The sequence below is a fragment of the Myotis daubentonii genome, chromosome 3 (assembly GCF_963259705.1).
Source record: "Myotis daubentonii chromosome 3, mMyoDau2.1, whole genome shotgun sequence".
Taxonomy (NCBI): domain Eukaryota; kingdom Metazoa; phylum Chordata; class Mammalia; order Chiroptera; family Vespertilionidae; genus Myotis; species Myotis daubentonii.
This window is the reverse complement of record NC_081842.1, coordinates 99,858,755-99,879,055: the sequence shown is the minus strand read 5'-3', so window position 1 is coordinate 99,879,055 and position 20,301 is coordinate 99,858,755. Positions and strand designations below refer to the sequence as shown.

At 37.8% G+C, this 20,301-nt stretch overlaps 1 protein-coding gene across 7 annotated transcripts in view; it reads left to right on the top strand.

Moving 5' to 3' along the window:
• The window catches only part of ROBO2 (roundabout guidance receptor 2), a 690,593-nt gene that overhangs the window by 662,466 nt on the left and 7,826 nt on the right, over positions 1 to 20,301 (top strand). For all 7 annotated transcript variants that reach the window (XM_059688089.1, XM_059688088.1, XM_059688085.1 and 4 more), the window contains 2 exons: positions 1,371 to 1,576; positions 13,985 to 14,158. In XM_059688089.1, the coding sequence (XP_059544072.1) occupies positions 1,371 to 1,576; positions 13,985 to 14,158 (380 nt within the window). The remainder of the gene's footprint in view (positions 1 to 1,370; positions 1,577 to 13,984; positions 14,159 to 20,301) is intronic.

The following is a 20,301-nucleotide window of genomic DNA, read 5'->3' as shown; positions in this document are numbered from 1 at the left end:
ACTCTTTAATGACAATAACAAATGCAGTGTAATTTCATTTAGCATTTCATGGTGTACAGGGGTAGGGATCCCTTTTCCTGACAAGAGCCATTTGGAATTTTATAATGCCATTAGCGGGCCATACAAAATTATCAACTTAAAAATTAGCCTACTATATTTGGTCAATCATTTAATTAACTCACCCCTAATGCTTTGGCAGGGCCAGACCCAATGATTTCAAGGGCCTTGTACAACCCAATGGGCTGGACATTCCCCACCCCTGATTTAGAGGAAACTCCTAAATACTCAAAAAGTAAACCAATTGGATCCCAGCATCCAGCTCTACATTTTACCAACCATGTGATTTGAAAAAATCATTTAATTGGACTTCACTTTAATAATGTTGAAAAGAGCATTCTATCTGCTTCACAAGGTTGAGATGAAAGGTATTCATTCATTCAAAGGGTTTACTTATTGAGCACACCTGAGGGCCTAAACTCAGTGCTGAGAGGAGTCTCTTCTGCTTTCAGGTGCTTAGACTTCTGTGGGTGGGGCCGATGTACCAATAAGTAGCTAGAACACAAGGTGGTCATTCCTTCTCTAAACTGGTTTAAAGTGAAAACACCTGTCAGCCTTATTCAGGGATGGTGCAGGAAGAAAGTCTGTAGGGCAGGGAATATGCTCAGGGTTGGGGACAGGGGCGTTGGTATTAGGCCTTTATATGACATCTCTTCTTCCTGAGGGCTAGCAGGTCACATAGGTTACACAGGTTGAGTAGAACTCTGACACTAAGCTGGGAACAAAATTATCATATTCTTTTTGGACCAAAATACAGTCAACATTATTTTTTTAAGATATATTTTTATTGATTTCAGAGAGAAAATAGAGAGAGAAACATCAATGATGAGAGGGAATTATTGATTGGCTGCCTTCTGCACGCCCCCTATTGGGGACCAAGCCCACAACCTGGGCATGTGCCCTTGACTGGAATCGAACCTGGAACCCTTGAGTCTGAAGGCTGATGCTCTATCCACTGAGCCAACCCGGCTAGAGCTACAGTCATCTTTAAATAGTTATTTGTGACAAATATGCCTATTCTCCTTTGGAAGATTTTTTATACTAAATAGTGCTGAATCTGTATTCTTTTTCTCTGTGGATCATCCTATAAATATCAATTGAAGGGTATTATAATCTAAATTGTTGTTGTTGTGTTGGCAAGTTACGTATATGTAGCCCATTTTCTCTGCTGAAATGTAAGAAAGGAGTGTGAGCTTCAAAATTAGTCAAAGGAAAACAAGAAGAGAAAATTAGTTGCCATAGCATGCTGTTTAATTCTAATTACAATTTTGTGGAATGCTAACAAATTTATTTCATCCCCATTTAAATTCTAGGCACATTCAAAGCAATAATCAACCTCCACAGCCCCCGGTTCCACCATTAGGTTACATGTCCGGAGCCTTGATTTCTGATTTGGAAACAGATGTTCCAGATGATGATGCTGATGATGAGGAGGAGGCTTTAGAAATCCCCAGGCCCTTGAGAGTGCTAGAGCAGACGCCCGGATCCAGTATGGACAATCTGGATAGCTCTGTGACAGGTAACAGAATGAATTTATTAGGAATAACTGATCTATTTGTAACATTAAATGCATCAAAAATCAAATTCTTTTTTATGTAAGATTTATTCCACTCCATTTATCTCAGTAACATTTTAAATAGGCCAATATTAAACACAGAACTCAAAAAGGATTTAAAAGTATTTTTGCTTTGCTGCGAAAATGATAAGAAAATTTCATGAATTTTAAAAAGCTTTAAATACATGAAAGAAAACTCAATTATACACAGGGTTTTCATGAAAAGTTCACTCTACTGAAGAACCAAGTCTCTTATATAAAAACCTTGACTTTTGGAAATGATATATTTTATGTAACAGGAACGACATACAAAGTGAATGCAATCTTAATATGATTTTTGATATTTTACTCTGTAAAATCATTCATTGATGAAAAAAAGCAAGTGTTCAGAATAAGTATTTCTAAGGTTGCAAGGGTATTATTTTTAGAGTGAAGAAACTGTATAGAGAGATAAACCACACATTTATGCATTTCATATTGTTGGATCCAATAACTGCTTCTCTCCTAAGAAATGTATTGCTGTTTACTCCTCTGGCTTCCTCTTGCCTTGTTCAACGAGGGGAAGGCTGCAGGGGGTACTCTAGTAGGATGCTCTCAGTACTGAAGCCTATTTCTGAGGATTAAAATTTATCAAATTTTGTCAGAAAAATTTAAATTCTAATATATGCACAATGAATATGGAGAAAAGTAAAAACGTCTTTCTATTCAAGTAGGTACCATTTTTTACACACACACACTCACACACGTCTCTTGCATGAACATAAAGATGTAACTGCTAAAAATGTAAGTTTGTCTTTGCATGTCATTGGGTCTTCTCAAGCAATCACACAGGCATGTACATGCACATGGTAATGACCCTCAGGTAAATGTATGTAAGAACCAAAAATTATAGAAATCAGCATGCTAATGAATATTATTCTAACATGTTTATGTTTCCTTCAAACACATGGCTAGTTTAAGGGTGCTAAGTTATGTGGGCAATATGTTTTTAGTAGAGGATACTGATCTTACCAAAAATTACTGTGAGTTCTAAATTTGTGTGTGGTGTGTGCAAATTAGTCATTACTTTCACTGAATTTTCTGTTAGAGATTTTCATTATCATGAAATTAATGACCATTTTTACTAAATAGAAATAACAGTGATATTCCCTTCCCTGAAATTTTAAAGTCAACCAAAATGATATTCCAATTATACCATAGAGGTGGGCTTCTCAGCCTGTACATAAAATTATTCAGCCCTAACTGGTTTGGCTCAGTGGATAGAGCGTCAGCCTGAGGACTGAAGGGTCCCAGGTTCGATTCTGGTCAAGGGCATGTACCTTGGTTGCGGGCACATCCCCAATAGGGAGTGTGCAGGAGGCAGCTGATCAATGTTTCTCTCTCATCGATGTTTCTAACTCTCTATCCCTCTCCCTTCCTCTCTGTAAAAAATCAATAAAAATATATATTTAAAATTATTCAGGATTGTGGATATATTATATTCCAACATCTGCTATGTTAAAGAATACCAGCAGTTAACAAGATATAGAGCCCATATTTATAAATAAATAAGTATAGTAATTTCAAATATTTTCATAGCAACTAAGACATTTCTCAGGAATTTCTTAAATTTTGACATAAAGTTTCATAAATGGAAAAAGCAAAGAAAAATGGAAAATATCAGTAGTTCCATATTTCATGAACTTGGTGTCTTAGTCTGGTCAGGCTGCTATAACAAAATACCATAGACTGATTGGCTTAAACAGCAAACATTAATTTCTCACCATTCTTGGGGCTGGAAAGTCCAAGATCAAAGTGACAGCAGATTTAGCTCCTAGTGAGAACTCTCTTCATGATTCGCAGACCGCTCTCTTCTCTCTGTACCCTCACATGGCAGCTAGAGAGAGAGCATGCTCTCTGGTCTCTTTTTAAGGTCACTAATCCCATCCGGAGGACCTCACACTCGTGACTTCCTCTAACCCTAATTACCTCCAAAGGCCTCTCCTCCAAGTGCCATCACATTAAGGGTTAGGTCCTGAACATACACATTTTAGGGGGATACCAACGTTCAGTCTGTAAAATTCAGTAATGGAAAATGTATTTGCCAAATTGTTATATCATTTAGAAATTCTCACAGCAAACACTTATTAAATGCCTAATTCTTCCAACCACTCAGCTAAGAATTGAATTTAATAATGATATAATAATAATAACAACAACTTGCACATATATAACCCTTAGTAAGTGAAAGGCACTTTCCTAAGCAGTGGCCTGTGTTTTTGTATGGGCCTTAGTGAGCTAACAATATGTCTTACATTTTTAAATTGTTATGAGAAAATAAGAAACAATCAACAACAAAGACTATATGGCAGAGAAGGCAAAGCCTAAAATATTTAGTGCCTGTTACTTTTTATAAAAAGTTTGCTGACCCTTGTTCTAAACTTTTAATATATATTAACTCATTTTATCATCACTTTATTTTTTATTTTCAGAATTAATAAACTACATACATATATTTATTGAATTTATTGAGGCTACAACAGTTAATAATATAGGTCTCAGGCGTACAATTCTATAATACATCATCTATATATTGTATTGTGAGTTCACTCCCAAAGTCCAGTCTCCTTCCATCACCATTTATCCTCCTTTTACCCTCTTTGACTTGTCTCAACCTCCCTTCCCTGTTTATTCTCTTTTTATAGAAAATGAATTGAGTCACAGATGGGTTTAAAGTCCTTTTCAATGTCACACACTTGATAAGTTGTAGAAGAAGATTCAAAAACAGTCAGTCTTATGCTAAAGATAAGTTATCATAATCCCTGCTCTGGAAATGCCCAACTTTTTCTAATGTCTGGCTGTAGCATATTTAAGAGGAAAATTATTTTCCAGTCTATTACTTAACACCTTTCTCTCTCTCTCTCTCTCTCTCTCTCTCTCTCTCTCTCTCTCTTTCTCTTTTCTCTCTCTCTCTCTCTCTCTCTTTCTCTCTCTCTCTGAAAAACATTAGTTCTTACCTTTATATACTAAATCAAGATCAAAAATAGTAATTTTTAGAAAAAAAACTCATTTTTCTCATATTTATTTCTATATTCAAGAATAGTTACTCATTCTAACAAAATTCAACTCTATGAGCACTCTTTTAAAGAAATCACATTTTTACAATTTTAATTTATACTTAGAGTTTAAACCTGTTTGGTTGTAGAAAGTATAAAGATGTGTTGACCACAGCACAGCACACTCTGGGGCTGGAAAGTGAACATGCAGGACTGTGTTAGTCTTCAGGAATATGCTTGAAATATTTCTTCGTAAACGCCAAACCCACATTTGGGTAACAGGATGGGAGGCCTTCACTACTTCTTTCTGTAACGTTTATGGTGTGAGTCCAGTGTAAGTGTTTCCTGAATTTAATGGCTCCACCACAGGCAAAAAGAAACAGAAGGCAATGGGAGAGGAGGCAGGAGGAAAATGTCCTAAACCTGGAGCCAAGATCAGAACTGCCACGTTGATCACAGAAAGTAGCACTGAGAGCGAGTGCTGGGAAGGGAAATGGGGGAAAAAAAAAGTTTCCTTCTCTGCTGGACCCCACAGAAATACCACAGCTGAAAGGAAATTGTGACTCTAGATTTTCTGTATTTTATGTCTTTTGAGGTTTTACTTGAACTCCCAAACCAGATCATTTTGAAATCAATAAAACCTGGCAGCCTCAACATCTTATTGGACCACACAGCTTTTAGAAAATTGGCCACTTAAATGTGTGACCTGGCTCCTTGCTTTTGTTGCAAAAAATGTAAGAAAATATTTCAATATTAGGAACATTTCAGAAATATTGCTAAAAATAATTGTTGTTTTCTTAGACTACTTCCACAGCTTTGCTGTATTATAAAAGAAATTAAATATAAACTTCAAAATGTAACAGATAAAAGGGAACATTATCTATTCAATTTTTATCTGAATGGAACAAGTTAGCAGGTGTGAAATGTCCAAAGGAAGATATTTTATAATTACTTATTTTACTTTCTGTATGTATTAGAGATATTTTTCTGAGAAATGTAGGTGGAATTGTTGCATGTTCAATTTTTTTTTTTTTTGAGTGAAAGAGGGACCTCTAGAGATTAGACATGTTTTCCTACATCTTGGTAGAGATCAATATTTGGATTCATTTGTCCAAAGACAATTATAGCTGAAGATTTTATTTAATAGACTAGAGACCTGGTGCACAAATTTGTGCACGAGTGGGATCTGGCCAGCCCGCCCAGATGGGGGCCAATTGGGCTGTGCCAGCGGGGGGAGGGGCCATGGGCAGTTGGCCAGCTGGCCCTGTCCTCAATCGGGGTGTTGGGAGCCAATTGGTGGCCAGGCAGGGGCAAGGGGGCTGATCAGGCTCCAGATCAGGCTGGTTGGCTGCCGCAGTTCATGTGATAGCCATCAGTTGTTCTGGTTATTCTGGTTGTTCTTGTCGTTCTGCCATTCCAAGCACTGGGCTTTTATACATAGAGATAGTTAGACAGATTGTACTTAATAGGAAGATTTTCTGGATTAAGTATTGACTGAAAAAAATGTGGGATAACCAGTTTTTGTATCTCATAAAAATGGTAATGCAACAATTATCAGGGTGATATTATAAAGCACAGAATACTCTAGCATATTGGATCTAAGGATAAGCATTTATCAGCAAGCAAGGATTTAGCATAAAACGACATGTAAATGAATTGATGACTGATCATAAATTAATTTTAGTGCTGAGCTGTAATAGAGACACAGCAAGATACCACTTTATCATGGTATTTTACTGCTCAGTGACATTTGAGCAACAACTTAATGTCCTGTATGCAGTTCTTTAACAGCTGGAATAAATAAGAGGGGTTATTTTCTGTTATTTGTTTCTTTTTTACCTTTCAGCAATTTTGAACCTGAGGTATTTGGAAAGATTGACAATGCAAACACAGATGAATTTGGCTATGTGGCATAAATTAATTTTTCATTAAAGTTTAAACATGTATTATGTTTGGGGCTATAACATATCAAGTTGCTATGGATTGGTTGTAATTTGTAAACATTCTCCACCTGAGTTGTTTCACTTAGAAGCATCTTAATTTTTATATTTACATTAACATTTATAAAGAAAACCAATTATGCTTGCTTTCTAATTCATGAATCAATGTTTTTATTTTCTTCCAATAGTTATCTTTTTTTTTTTTTTTTTTGCTAGTTCATATAAATCTTCAGGCCATTTTTGATGTTTAAATCTAAAGAATGGAAAGAATGGTAACCACAGGGAGGTGAAATTGCCCAACATGGCCAAATCCCTGTGGCTCACATCTCTTCAGTTCTGAAATTATGTACTTCATTTCTTTGCTCTTACAGAGAATAAGAAGGAAAGAATAGCTGGTGTTCTTTCTATTTTCACAAACACTCCAACCCATGCCTTCCATGCTACTCTCTCTTCCCAAGAAAGGGAACAAAATCAGGGAAAACTTCATGAGTAACTGGAATTTCTGAGCATGTGGCAAGGAGTATTAACATTGAGATAAATTCAGAGCAAGAACACAGAGGCAGGAAAGTAGTTGCTTTGTTTAGGGTTTGGCAAATTTGTACATGGAAATCCTCATATAGAGAGACTCACTGTTGTGGGGAGATGAACAGAAGTTTATTGAAAAAGACAAACTGCTCTGGTGAAGGATTTTTCCTAAGTTTTACATGTTCAGAGACTAAATTTGTCAAAATGCTAAATCTTTGGAGTAGAACCACACAGCAAGCCAACTTGAACAATAAAAAACACCAACCAACCAATCAACAAAAACAGACCCAACTATAGTGGAGAAAGAAAAAATTTTAAAAAGAGGGGAGAGGGCTTTGTACATTAAGATGAGTGAGTATGGATAGAAAAGTCAGAATAAAATGTAAATTGCTACTTAATGTAACATTGTTGTCTTAATTTGAATAAGATACTTGGTAAATATCAATATTCAAGTTATCAAATCACAGTCAAGATATATATATATATATATATATATTAGGGGTCCAATGCACAAATTCGTTCACCTTAAAAGGAACTGTGGACTGTGAGGCTGCGGAGGGCATAGGAGCAGGTCTCGGACCACCCTCTGCACCCCTGCCTGGCCCCATCTGCTACAGCCCCTGGTCCCCTGTCTGCCAGCAGCCCCAATCCCGCTGCCACTGCTCCCACATGCTGCTGGGCACCAGCCTGTTGGCGTCCAGCCCCAGCAGGTCCAGGGGTTCCCAGAAGTGTGGACGGAGTCGGCGAAGAAGGAATGACATGGAGGCAGTGTTCAGTTGACCAGCATGGTTGGGTTCTCTTGCCTGATTCTATCCAGGATCTCCAGGCAGGTTCTGAATTTTATTGTCTTGTTACATCTATATTTATACCAGTTGATTTTAATCCTGTCAATTTCTATTCCAAAGGTTAGGGCTTTCTTATCTCCATTCCAGGGAGTAAAGATTATGTAGCTTAAGGGTGATTGTTCATAGTTAAAGTGATTAATTACCCGCCTGGCACTTAGTTAAGGGGTTTTATTCCCTCCCTAACTTCAGGGAAAAATCCCTACCTGGGGAAACAACCTTTTTTGGAGAGGTGACCTTGGTTAAAACACATAGCACCAAGAAGGTGAGCAAACATATTAAGAACAGTATGCCATATATGCCAGGTCCCTTGAAACATATGCTGTGCAGATGTTTCTTCCCTGCAGCAACTGTGTTGCGCAGCAAGGATGGACCGGCTTCCGGAACCAGCCCCGTTTGCACCCACTGACGGCACGGAGCGATTGAGTCCAGCTCCAGCAGCGGGTCCAGCAGGGCTGGCACTGTCAGCAAGTGTGAGTGGTGGCTGCTGCCCCGCTCACCCCTCAGGAGCAGGGGGAGATAGAGAAGCCCTGAGGCAGGGCTGGCAGCCACCACGTGCACCCACTGATGGCACCAAGTGATTGGGGCCAATGCTGGGTGCCGGCAGGGGTGCAAGTGGGGCTGGCACCAGCAGCAGGTGTGAGCACTGGGCAGGACCGCAGTGCACGAGAGCAAAGAATTTTCATTAACCACCAGAGGCTTGCCCCAGTGACAGCAACAGTGCCCCACCTTGGTCTGGCGTCCCTGCTCACCTGCTCCACCATCTTGCCACAGCTGACACCTGCCATGTTCAGTACTCTGCTGCCTGCTGCCAACACCCGCCATGTTCTGCATGTGCCCCCTGGTGCTCAGTGCACATCATGATAACTGGTTGTTCTACAATTTGGTCTATTTGCATATTAGCCTATGAATATATAGGACAGTGATGGCGAACCTTTTGAGCTCGGCGTGTCAGCATTTTGAAAAACCCTAACTTAACTCTGGTGCCGTGTCACATATAGAAATTTTTTGATATTTGCAACCATAGTAAAACAAAGACATATTTTTTATATTTATTTTATATATTTAAATGCCATTTAACAAAGAAAAATCAACCAAAAAAATGAGTTCGCGTGTCACCTCTGACACGTGTGTCATAGCTTCGCTATCACTGATATAGGATGTTTTTTCGTCTTTTAGGTAATTACAACACTGCTTTTTTCATTGTCCAAGTAATTGACAAGAGTTGACTACATTGTATTTCTTATTTAATGTTTTCTAGGAGTTCTTATAAGCACATTCTTTCTGTAACTAAAATAAGGTAATTGCTAGGAAATTACACATGGAATAGAATCAGAAATAGAATTTATGGTGAATAATGAAAATCTTGAAGATATTTAATTTAATATTCTTGATGTTTATTGAAATGCCTACTGTGCAATGCTCCTGTATTAGAGATATAAAAATGAATGAGACATTGTCTAAAAGAGGAAACATATATGCAACAAACTGTAGTTTGTAGAGACTGGTGTGTTACTGTGTGAATACTGTTTGAAAAACACAGGAGGCAGAGAGATTGATTCTCCTTTATACAGGGTTGAAGGAGAGGTGGAATCAGGGTGAGAAAAGAGATGATATTGATTTGGCCTTTAAAGTTTCACAGTGGTTAATAGAGTCAGTCACAATCCAGAGGTGTGTGAGTAATCTTATATGGGTGAGGCAATAGGACTACACAGGCTGTAAGAGGAAATGGGGCTGGAGAGGTAGGCTGGGCTCGATACTGAAGAATCTCAAATACCTAGTTTGGTGTTTGGATGTGGCATTGGCAAACTAGGTAAGCCTTTGAGTGTGATAAATGTTTCAGAAAATTAATTCAGGGACAATGAGGAACATAGAGAGACTAGAAGAAAGTCAGTTGGGAATGAAATTGAAGATGTACAAAAGGAGATGCTTGTTTGGAGAGTGAGTTTCAGATAGCTGACACAGATGTGTTCACAGATGTGGAGTAGACATTTAGAAACATGGAAAACAGAACATAGAAGGGACTGGCCTGAGCTTTCTCGGGTTTCAAAACTATCCTCGGTTCTAAGGTTTCAAATTCTTTTGTGATCACTGACTGAATCACTTTGATATGTTTCTTATCTACTGTAACATTATATTGCAAAGCCTATTGCATCATTTCTCCTTTCATTTTGGACTGTTGGTCCTTGACTTGTGATTATTAACTCAGAAATGGTTCTCTTGGAGGAGGCTCAGTTGCTGGTGTTATCTCGGCTTCCTTTCAGTGGCCTGTGTCAAGGGAATTTGTTTTGAAAGTAAAAAGTGTATCTCTGTGCTTTTGGCAAATAGAATCAAAACTCTATCTTTTTCTGCTACACTTAACACCCTTTTAACTTCTCAAATCCGTCTAACCTCTTCGGTTTCTGTTTTCTCTGTCTCGAAAGTGCATGAACCCGTGTGATTGTATCCTGGCACCTTTACTAAAAAAAGCACAAATGCTTCATCATGGCAACACTCCTAACTATACTTTTGTCTCTTAAATATTGGAGAAAAGCAGAAAAATATATGGCACTTGACTTTAATGTCTTGTATATAAATATGTGTTTGGTTTATTTAGAATCCTTAAGTTAGTGTTTCATAAATATTTAGTTCTTCCTTTTTAAAAAATTTTGAATAAGCAACATTTGTTACTTTATTGTGTTATAAATTAATGGTATACCAACTGAAATAAAAATTATAATATTAATTGTATTATGTAATAGATTCATATTTTGATGTGTTTAGTCTAAGAAAAATATATAAAATTATAAATGACTTGATAAAAACTAAGAATAAAGGTTATTTCTCAGTATCTTCATATCTTTGCAGCTCTTTACACATAAAGCTGATTTTTTTCCTCTATTGCCATGTTGCATTTTGCAGAATGCCAGTGATATTTTTCATAATGGTTAACTTTCTAAAATAAAAATTAGTACTAAAGAGAAAACTAAAGTTCTTAATTAAAAAGCAGAAAAGCATACTGAGTTTTGAAATTAATAGGACTTTCCAAAGATACATATTTCTTATTTTCTAAGTCTATTTGCTCTGGTATTATTTATAAATGTTTTTGTTTATGAATGTTCACTATTTTTTATGCATAATTAAGTTTTTATCTTAAAATCTTGAAATAATTCTAACCCTTCTACAGTGTACAAATGTAGATTTCAGGCAAATTATCATTAGAGGTTGCATTAAATTAAAAATATATTCACACTATTTCTTCAACTGAGTCCTTGATATGTTTTCTTTAAATACACTATAATTTAGTTCATCAAAAGTGGTCTTCTCTGAATTGTAGACTTAAAGTATGCATGGCAATTCTTTCCTGGAAAATGATCATGTGTAATAATTTTAACAATGTAAGAATGGAACCATGAGGAACATGTTTTTTCATGTGTTGCAAACAGATACAGGTTTTAAATGAGCCTCATTCTTCTGCAGTGGGAATACTTAGACAATGGATGATGCTTGCATGTGCCTAAAGAAGTCAGATGATACCAGATTTATGTCAAGGAAGACAGGAGTTGAGGAAGCCAGCTTGTTCATTATAGTGTGTGTGCAGATGAGCTCTCCAGTATCTACAACTCACTAGACAACATTTGTTTTTAGGTTCAATGGTAAATGGATGGGGCTCTGCATCTGATGAGGATCGTAACTTTTCTAGTCATAGATCTAGCGTAGGTAGCTCCTCAGATGGCTCCATCTTTGCCAGCGGCAGTTTTGCACAAGCTCTGGTGGCAGCAGCAGATAAAGCTGGCTTTAGGCTGGATGGAACCAGCCTTACAAGAACAGGTTGGTAGACTCAGACTCTGAGTCAACACTCTGCATGACAGAATCTTGTCCTTTGGACACTGAGCTCTTCTTCTGTCCTTTCTCCTCAGTGAGTCTGGTTGAAGGGATTTCTTTAGTATGCATGACCACAGTTTGGATGCTTAATTACCAGAACTCTCTTCTGATGCTAGTTTTGCAGAGCCAAGAATAGGCTCCTACTCATCACTTTCCAACCTTTATTTCCCTTTCCCTTCATGGTTCTGCTGATTAATTGGAATATGCTTCCTTTTTATATTACAGCAAAGCTGCAACTAAGATTGCCATTAAATTTTCAATAACTCACACTTTGCAAAATTCTCACAGAATCAATAATGTACCCAGTGATTAAAATTATTCAGCTTTTATCTTCATTACTTTCCTTTGCCCCATTTCTTTCTGCAAATGCCTTTTCTGGGAAGGCTTTCTCAGCATGGGGTGAATTTGTCTAAGGCTGTCAGTCTAAAATTCAAATGGCTGGTGATATTATTACTTATTTGGCTGCTAAAATGTTAATCCAATAGCATGTTGTTGTTTTTAAGGATGCTAATAAAAGATACATCCACTGCATTTGCAAGTTGAAAAACATTATGACTATATGTGTGTTGGTTTTTAATATAATCTACTTTTGGTTTCTGATAACAATAAGTAATAATATAAAAGACCAATTATATAACCTTTCATATAGCTGATCATCCCCCCAGATAACTGTGGGATTCACTCTAATAATAGGTCAGTAATTTGTCATTTGTTTTACTGAAACAAAATAACTTTGGCATGATGCATGTTATTACATGACTATCTATACTTCTTAAATGAATATATAATAAGGTCCTAATATATAAATTAAACTTAGCTACCTTACAAAAAACTAATAAAATTCTAAATCCATTTTTCAAATCTTAATAGTACCCAAATAATAAAGTTAAAATGACTTTGACCTTGCACTAAATTATCAGGTTATAAAAATGAGTCTTGGAAATTGTCTTTGAAATATATCAAGACTATTTCCTTTTGAGTATGCATTAGGTATCTTTGAATGAAATAAAAAGATTATCCAAGCATTGCAGAGGTTTATTTTTTATATAGCATCTGTACTAAAATATGTTGTAATGTAATGGTTATTTGAATTTTCTTGCTTTATAAGGCATTAAGTCAGAAACTTTATGTTGCCTGAGTGATTTTTGTGGCAGAGCTATAAGCAGAGCAGTGAGGAAGTACAAGGAAACTAATAATTAGAAGGCTAAGTGCATTTCTTGCATGTATGCTAATAGCTAATAAAACATTAAGCAGTATTACCTCACACTGACTTAAAAAATATAACTACATTAACTAAATTTTATGCAACAATTTTGTATAAAATGAAATGTGCACAAGAGAATATATATATGCACATAAGCCAACCCTATCTTACCATAATATTAAAATTAAAAGATGTTAAAAATGGATAGCTAACCTTTTCCCAGAGTAAATTTCCCTACACATGTACACTAAGCCACAAGAAAAGGGCATAGCACATTTCATTTATCAATGAGAATTTGGAGTCTGCTCAGGTACAATGTTATCCATTAAAAACACCCATTGTACTGTGGATATACAAGGTAGTTTTAACCTGCTCTCTATCCTGTACTATACACTAACGTTATTGAGTTTCTGCTCAAAGAAGTACAATTCATCATGTATGTGTATAGGAAATAAGGTCAATTTAATATATGTGTCTGAGCAGATCTTTCATGTGAAATTTTAGATGTGATTACAATAGGACATTTTTTTGTACTCAAAGAGATTTTGTGGGACTCAAGGGTGAAATTTGATTAAGCAAATACGACAGCACATATTTATTTCAGCTTCTTTAATTTTAAGAAATAAAAGCTGCATGAATTTGCAAATACCTATGAAAATATTGCTGAGATTATCAAGGTTAAATAAAAATACAATCACATAAGATCATGTGGATTTGTTTTATATTTATTTGTTTTAATTTTTCAGGGGTAGAATGTTGGTTATTAAAAATTGGTCAAGACAAATGCAGCAAGGCACACATTTTCCTATGGAGATGCACCAGTATCTGAAATCTCCAAATAGTATCTCCAGGCAGGTTTACAAGTTAGAAAGAGCAGAAAATACAAGACAGACAGAATCAGTGTCTTAAAATAACATTCTCCATATCTCCTTCCCTTTGTATTTTTTTTGTTTTGTTTTTAGGCAAAGCCTTTACCGCCTCTCAAAGGCCTCGACCAACTAGCCCATTTTCTACTGACAGTAACACCAGTGCAGCCCTGAGTCAAAGTCAGAGGCCTAGGCCGACTAAAAAACACAAGGGAGGGCGAATGGACCAACAACCATCATTGCCTCATCGAAGGGAAGGAATGACAGATGGTAGGTTTGATTCCTTCTCTCCTGTCTCCTCACTGAAGAGCTATGCTGTGTGCCATCACTGATTGAGTTTAAAGTAGCTGTGGTAGATTAGGCACCCCTCATTATATATCAAGGCCGAAAACCTGGAAATGTGGTCTTGTTTAAATAAAACACCCTCTTTTTTTTCTTTTTTTTTTTTTAACAATCTGGAATTATTTCTATATTACCAAGCCCAAAGAAGTAGATGCCATAATACTTTTCAATGTTGATTTTTCTACCATTCTGGCATTACCCATTAATGCTTTATAGTGAATATTACCTTATAAGCTTAGGGGAAAACATCAGTAGCATGTGCATTTGCCATGTTGTTGGAACATTTCTATATTAAGGTAAGCTATTTTAGATTATTTTACTTCTGAAAAGGACTATTATTTGCAATTTAGGACTTTTTTTAGTTTTGTGAATTTTAGGACTTAAAGCATGCTGCAGATTATCCAGTTGATGGGTCAGCAAACTTTTTCTGAAAAGTCCAGCTAATATATATATATTTGGCTTTACCAGGCCATATAGTCTTCTGTTACAACTGCTCACCCTGACATCAATGCCCTGTTGCAGCCAAAGACAAAAGTTACTGAATGGATGTGACTGATTTTCAATAAACTTTACTGACAAAAGAGGAAGTGGCTGAATTTGTACAATGGCCCATAGTTTGCATCCATTTTTGAGAATTTGCTTAAGCACTGCTAGTGTCAAGAAACACATGGAAAATGTCCTTGTTCTTTAATGAGTAATGCATGAGGTCTGCAAAGCAGGAAGTATTTCCCATATATTCAACTTAATTCTCATATATTTAAAATAGGAATAAAAATATTCATTTTATTTTTTATTTATTTATTTTTTATTGATTTTTTTACAGAGAGGAAGGGAGAGGGATAGAGAGTTAGAAACATCGATGAGAGAGAAACATCGATCAGCTGCCTCCTGCACACCCCCTACCGGGGATGTGCCTGCAACCAAGGTACATGCCCTTGGCCAGAATCGAACCTGGGACCATTCAGTCCGCAGGCCGACACTCTATCCACTGAGCCAAACCGGTTAGGGCTAAAATAGGAATAAAAATATTCATTTTAAAGTTTTATTCTCAGGAATATGTATGATTTATTATACTTAGTATAATGTTGAAACCAAAGGTAAATTTCTTCCTTCTTCTCAACACTACTGCCTAAAAGCACATAAACTTTGTCATGAGATAGTTTTACTAAACACAAAAAAGGATAACTCTAGCTAGGCTGCACATCAGACCATCTGGGGAGCTCTTAAAATATATCCCAGATATTTTGATTTAATTGTTCTGGGATGAAAAGCAGCTATGAGTATTTTTAAAGCTCCACAGGTGAATCCAATATGCAGTAGGCTTTGAGAAGCTATGACCAAGTCCTTAGCATTAATTATAGGACTGAATAAGGCTTAGTTGGAAAAGAAGTACAGTGGGGCCTTGACTTACGAGTGTCCCGACTAAAGAGCTTTTTGAGATACCAGCTGTCTCTCCGCCCATTTTTTGCATTGAGTTGACAGAGTAATTTGAGTTAACGAGCTCCTTAATGAGCTCGGTCTCGGAACGAATTAAACTCGTAAGTCAAGGCCCCACTGTACTTGTTCTTTATTAGTTTGGGTGGGGGAAGGGGTGTCTGACAGCAATTTTTGTGCTTTCTATTGTCATCTTATAATGTTAAGATTTTAAAGCTAAACATAACTTGTTTTAAGAGCTTTCAGGTTTACTTATCTATCCCACTTACTTTGATTTCATTGGAAAATATTTCTATGGAATCTGAGGGTAGGAGTACAGTTGAGATTTTGATTCTCTATAAATGGATATCCTGTGGTGAGGAAAAATGTTCACTGACTGCCTTTCTACCTCAGTGTTCTGAAGATTAGTTGAGTGCTCAAAGCAGCCTATAGTGTTGATCTTATTCCCTCTGAATAAGAAGGATTACTCTCACTGACATGCTAGTTATAAATCTCAGAATTTGTTTCATTTTTCTGCTATGAATGTTATGGAAATAGAAAAAAATCCAAGTATATGTTTTTTTCTGTGACTTTTTCAAATTGTTTGAAGACCACATCCAGAATAAGTGGAAGATACAATATAAATCAAGAAAATAGAGATCTCTCTTCTTTCTTCCTAGAATACTTTTCTTGTAAGCTTTTTTAGACTGTCTGGTTAAAGAAAACTATCTCCTAGTTAAAGCATGCTCAATATATGGCTTAGCTTTTTAAGAAACAAATAGCTCCCTAAATTTTCATATTTGTCAGCATTCCAAAAAGGGGTTATTGATTATGTGTTCTTAGTGAATACTTTTTAGAAGTCGTGATATTGAAAAGGAAATATTGGCTCACATGTATTCCCAAGTGTTTGACCCAATGACATTTTAGTTACAATACAAGGATGTTTATTTTGTATGGCACTCCACAGATTATCCTGAAGAATATTGGTATTTTACAACTAATGTATATATAATAGCATTTATATGCTACGAATCCATGTAGCAGTAATAATTTCATAATATCTAATCTAACAAAAGGCAAACATGCAAATTGACCATACCTCTGCTACACCCACAAGCCACACCCACAAGCCAAATGTGCAAATTAACCTAACTAAGATGGTGGCAGCCATGGAGGTGGAGTGTTGCCCCCGGCAGTGGAGGAAGCCAAGCTTCCCTCCTGCCCTGCCAGCCCTGAGCTTCACTCAAGGCTACAAAGTTTCAATTATAGAAGATGTGGGGGGCTGTTTCTCTCTTTTCCATGTCCCGCATGGAAAAGGAAACAGTCCATTTGCTGAGTGGAGGAGCTGGGGATTAAGAAATTAAAGAAAGACCAAGATGCAGAAATAGATTTTAAGCTGGGGCCAGGTGGGCGCCATCCTCTCTGATGGAGAGGCGGCAAAAAGCGGGCTGAGCCACACAGCAGGTTTATTTTAAAGGCCTAGATTTACATATCTAGTTCCGCCCCTGCCTCATTAACATGTCCAGCCTTATTGGGGAAGCATGTTCCCAGGGTGTGGCTCTGCCTATTCTCTGAGTTCAGCTGACAATAATTACAAGAAAATGCCTAGGTGCCTCCCAGGCAGCCCTCTACAAGAAGATCCATAAATGCCAGATACCTGCTTCCAGCCCGTGGCTGTGGCCAGCCTGAAAATGGCCATCAGCCCCTCACTCAGGCTGGCCAGGCACCCCAGTAGGGCCCCCCACCCTGAAGGGGCCGTGGCCAGCCTGAAAATGGCCATCAGTCCCTCACCCAGGCTGGCCAGGCACCCCAGTGGGGACCCCCACCCTGAAGGTGCTATGGCCAGCCTGAAAACAGCCCTCAGCTCCTCACCTAGGCTGGCCAAACCCCCATGGGGTGAGGGTCCCCACTGGGGGGCTTGACCAGCCTAAAAACGGCCCTCAGCCCCTCACCCAGGCTGGCCAGGCACCCCAGCGGGACCCCCACCCTGATTCAGGACACCCTTCAGAGCAAACCAGCCAGCCCCCACCCGTGCATCAGGCCTCTATCCTATATAATAAAAGGGTAATATGCAAATTGACCCTAACAGCAGAGCAACTGGAAATGACTGATCACTATGACACACACTGACCACCAGGGGGAAGACGCTCAATGCAGGAGCTGCCCCTGGTGGTCAGTGTGCTCCCACAGGGGGAGCTCTGCTCAGCCACAAGCCAGGCTGATGGCTTCCAGTACAGTGGTGGTGGTGGGAGCCTCTCCTGCCTCCTCAGCAGCACTAAGGATATCCGACTGCAGCTTAGGCCTGCTCTCCGCTGGCAAGTGGACATCCCCTGAGGGCTCCTGGGCTGCCAGAGGGATGTCTGACTGCCATCTTAGGCCTGATCCCCCGGGGAGCATGCCTAAACCAGCAGGTGGACATCCCCTGAGGGGTATCAGACTGTGAGAGGGCACAGGCCGGGCTGAGGGACCCCCCGAGTGCACAAATTTTTGTGCACCAGGCCTCTAGTTTGTATATAAAACCCAACTGTCCTTTTTGGAAAGGTTAGTATTTAGTACAGTGTTGGCGAACCTTTTGAGCTCAGCGTGCTAGCATTTTGAAAAACCCTAACTTAATTCTGGTGCCCTGTCACATATAGAAATTTTTTGATATTTGCAACCATAGTAAAACAAAGACTTATATTTTTGATATTTATTTTATATATTTAAATGCCATTTAACAAAGAAAAATCAACCAAAAAAATGAGTTCGCGTGTCAGCTCTGACACACGTGTCATAGGTTCGCCATCACTGATTTAGTAGCATTTAGCATATAGATATTTTACACTAAAATGTTTGCATTATTTACAATAGTGTTTTATGAGAATATTCATCAGAGTAATTATTGCTACCTGTAATGCCAAACAACTATATTCTTCAGTGACTTGGCAAAGTAAAAGTTTGTTTCTCCCAGACACAATGATTTTATAAAGGTCATATGGCTCTCCTCTAAGTAGTAATGTAAGGATGAATGCTTCTTCAATGTTGGGACACCATTATTTTTAAGATGGGACCTTTATGGTTTCTGGTGAGAAGAAGACAGAACATGGGTTATTCACTTGGGAGGTTCCATGATCAGGCCAGCAAGTGGCACATATAACTTCTCTTATTTCTTGGGCAAGGACTTTGTCACATGGCATCAAACTAACTAACTACTAGAGTGGTGAATTAATATTTCTTTGTGTTCAGTAAGAGTAATTGGGAATCGTGGGAAATGTCAGTCTCCATTCCAAAGGCTATGCAAACACCCACACACATATTGAGTGTTCTTCTCCCTTGAATAAAGTCTATCCTAAGCTGGCATTGTTCAATTCAAATGTTCTATTTCATTTGCATAAGCCCGAGAATACCCTTTAAAGCCAATACCTGGACCACTGCTGAACAAAAAAGTTAGAGAAGGTAGCTCTCTCTTCATCAACTTTTCTTCCTAGATCATCTCCTTCCAGCCTGTTCACCACTCATTCCAAATACCCCATTCAGATAAGGGGCTCTTTCACAGACTAGCTTTGACAATTGAGAAAATTTCTTTATTTATTAAACTATTCATTCAAATATTTATTAAGTTTATACCAAATGATAGGCAATGGGAACCAAACAAAGAAAATGCCCTGCCCTCCTGGAACTTATATTCTGATGGGAGAAGATAAATAATTTCAACATAAATGCCCTCTAGGTGAAAATAAAAATTTAAAAGTTTATATAAAATGACAGTAAGTGTCATTGAGAAAAAATATACAAAGATAGGGGGGCAACTTTTAAGTAGAGGGCTCAGAAAAGATCTTACCAAGATGACATTTGAGAAGACATTGGAAGATTATAAGGGAAAGAGCAATGCTTATATGGGGTGGAGGGAGTCATTTCAGAAAATGAAAACAGTAAGTGAAAGCCTGATGCTTATTTGATTAAAAGCAGAGAGAGCAACAAAATAGAATAAAAAGTCAGACAAGTCAACTAGGACCAGAATTTGTAGGACCCTTAAGCTTCTATAAGGACCTTGGCTCTTACTTTGAATGGGAAAACCCTGGAGGTGCATGCAAGTGGGTGTGTGTGCATGTGCATGTGCATATTAAGGCAAGCGGAGTGACATGATCTTACTTTTGTCTTTATAAAATAGTCACTCTGGCTGTTTTGTTGAGGTAGGCTGAATGTGCTTCTATGTGGAAATGCAGAGACCACATAGGAGGTTATAGGAGTTATATAGCAAGTAGATGATAGTGATCACACTATGGTAGAGTCAGTGGAAGCAATGATAAAGGTTGAATTCTGGATATAGTCTGCAGATAGAGTCCACAGAATTTGTGAATAAATTAACATAGGCTGTTAAGCAGGGAGGTCAAAGATTACACCAAAGTTTTGGTAAACTTATAGAATGGAATAGCTACTAATTGAGATGAGGAACACTGCAGAGGGAGCATGAATTGTAGAGGGAGATCTAGAGCTCAGGTTGGATATACGAAATTTGAGAAGCCTTCTAAACATATAAGTCTAACTATTCAGTGTGGACTTGGTTATCTGAGTTGTGAGTTCATGGGAGGAGAGATCCAGTCAGTAGATATGTAATTTCTCCATGTCTCCTTTTTTTTCTAAGAGAGAGAGAGAGAGAGAGAGAGAGAGAGAGAGAG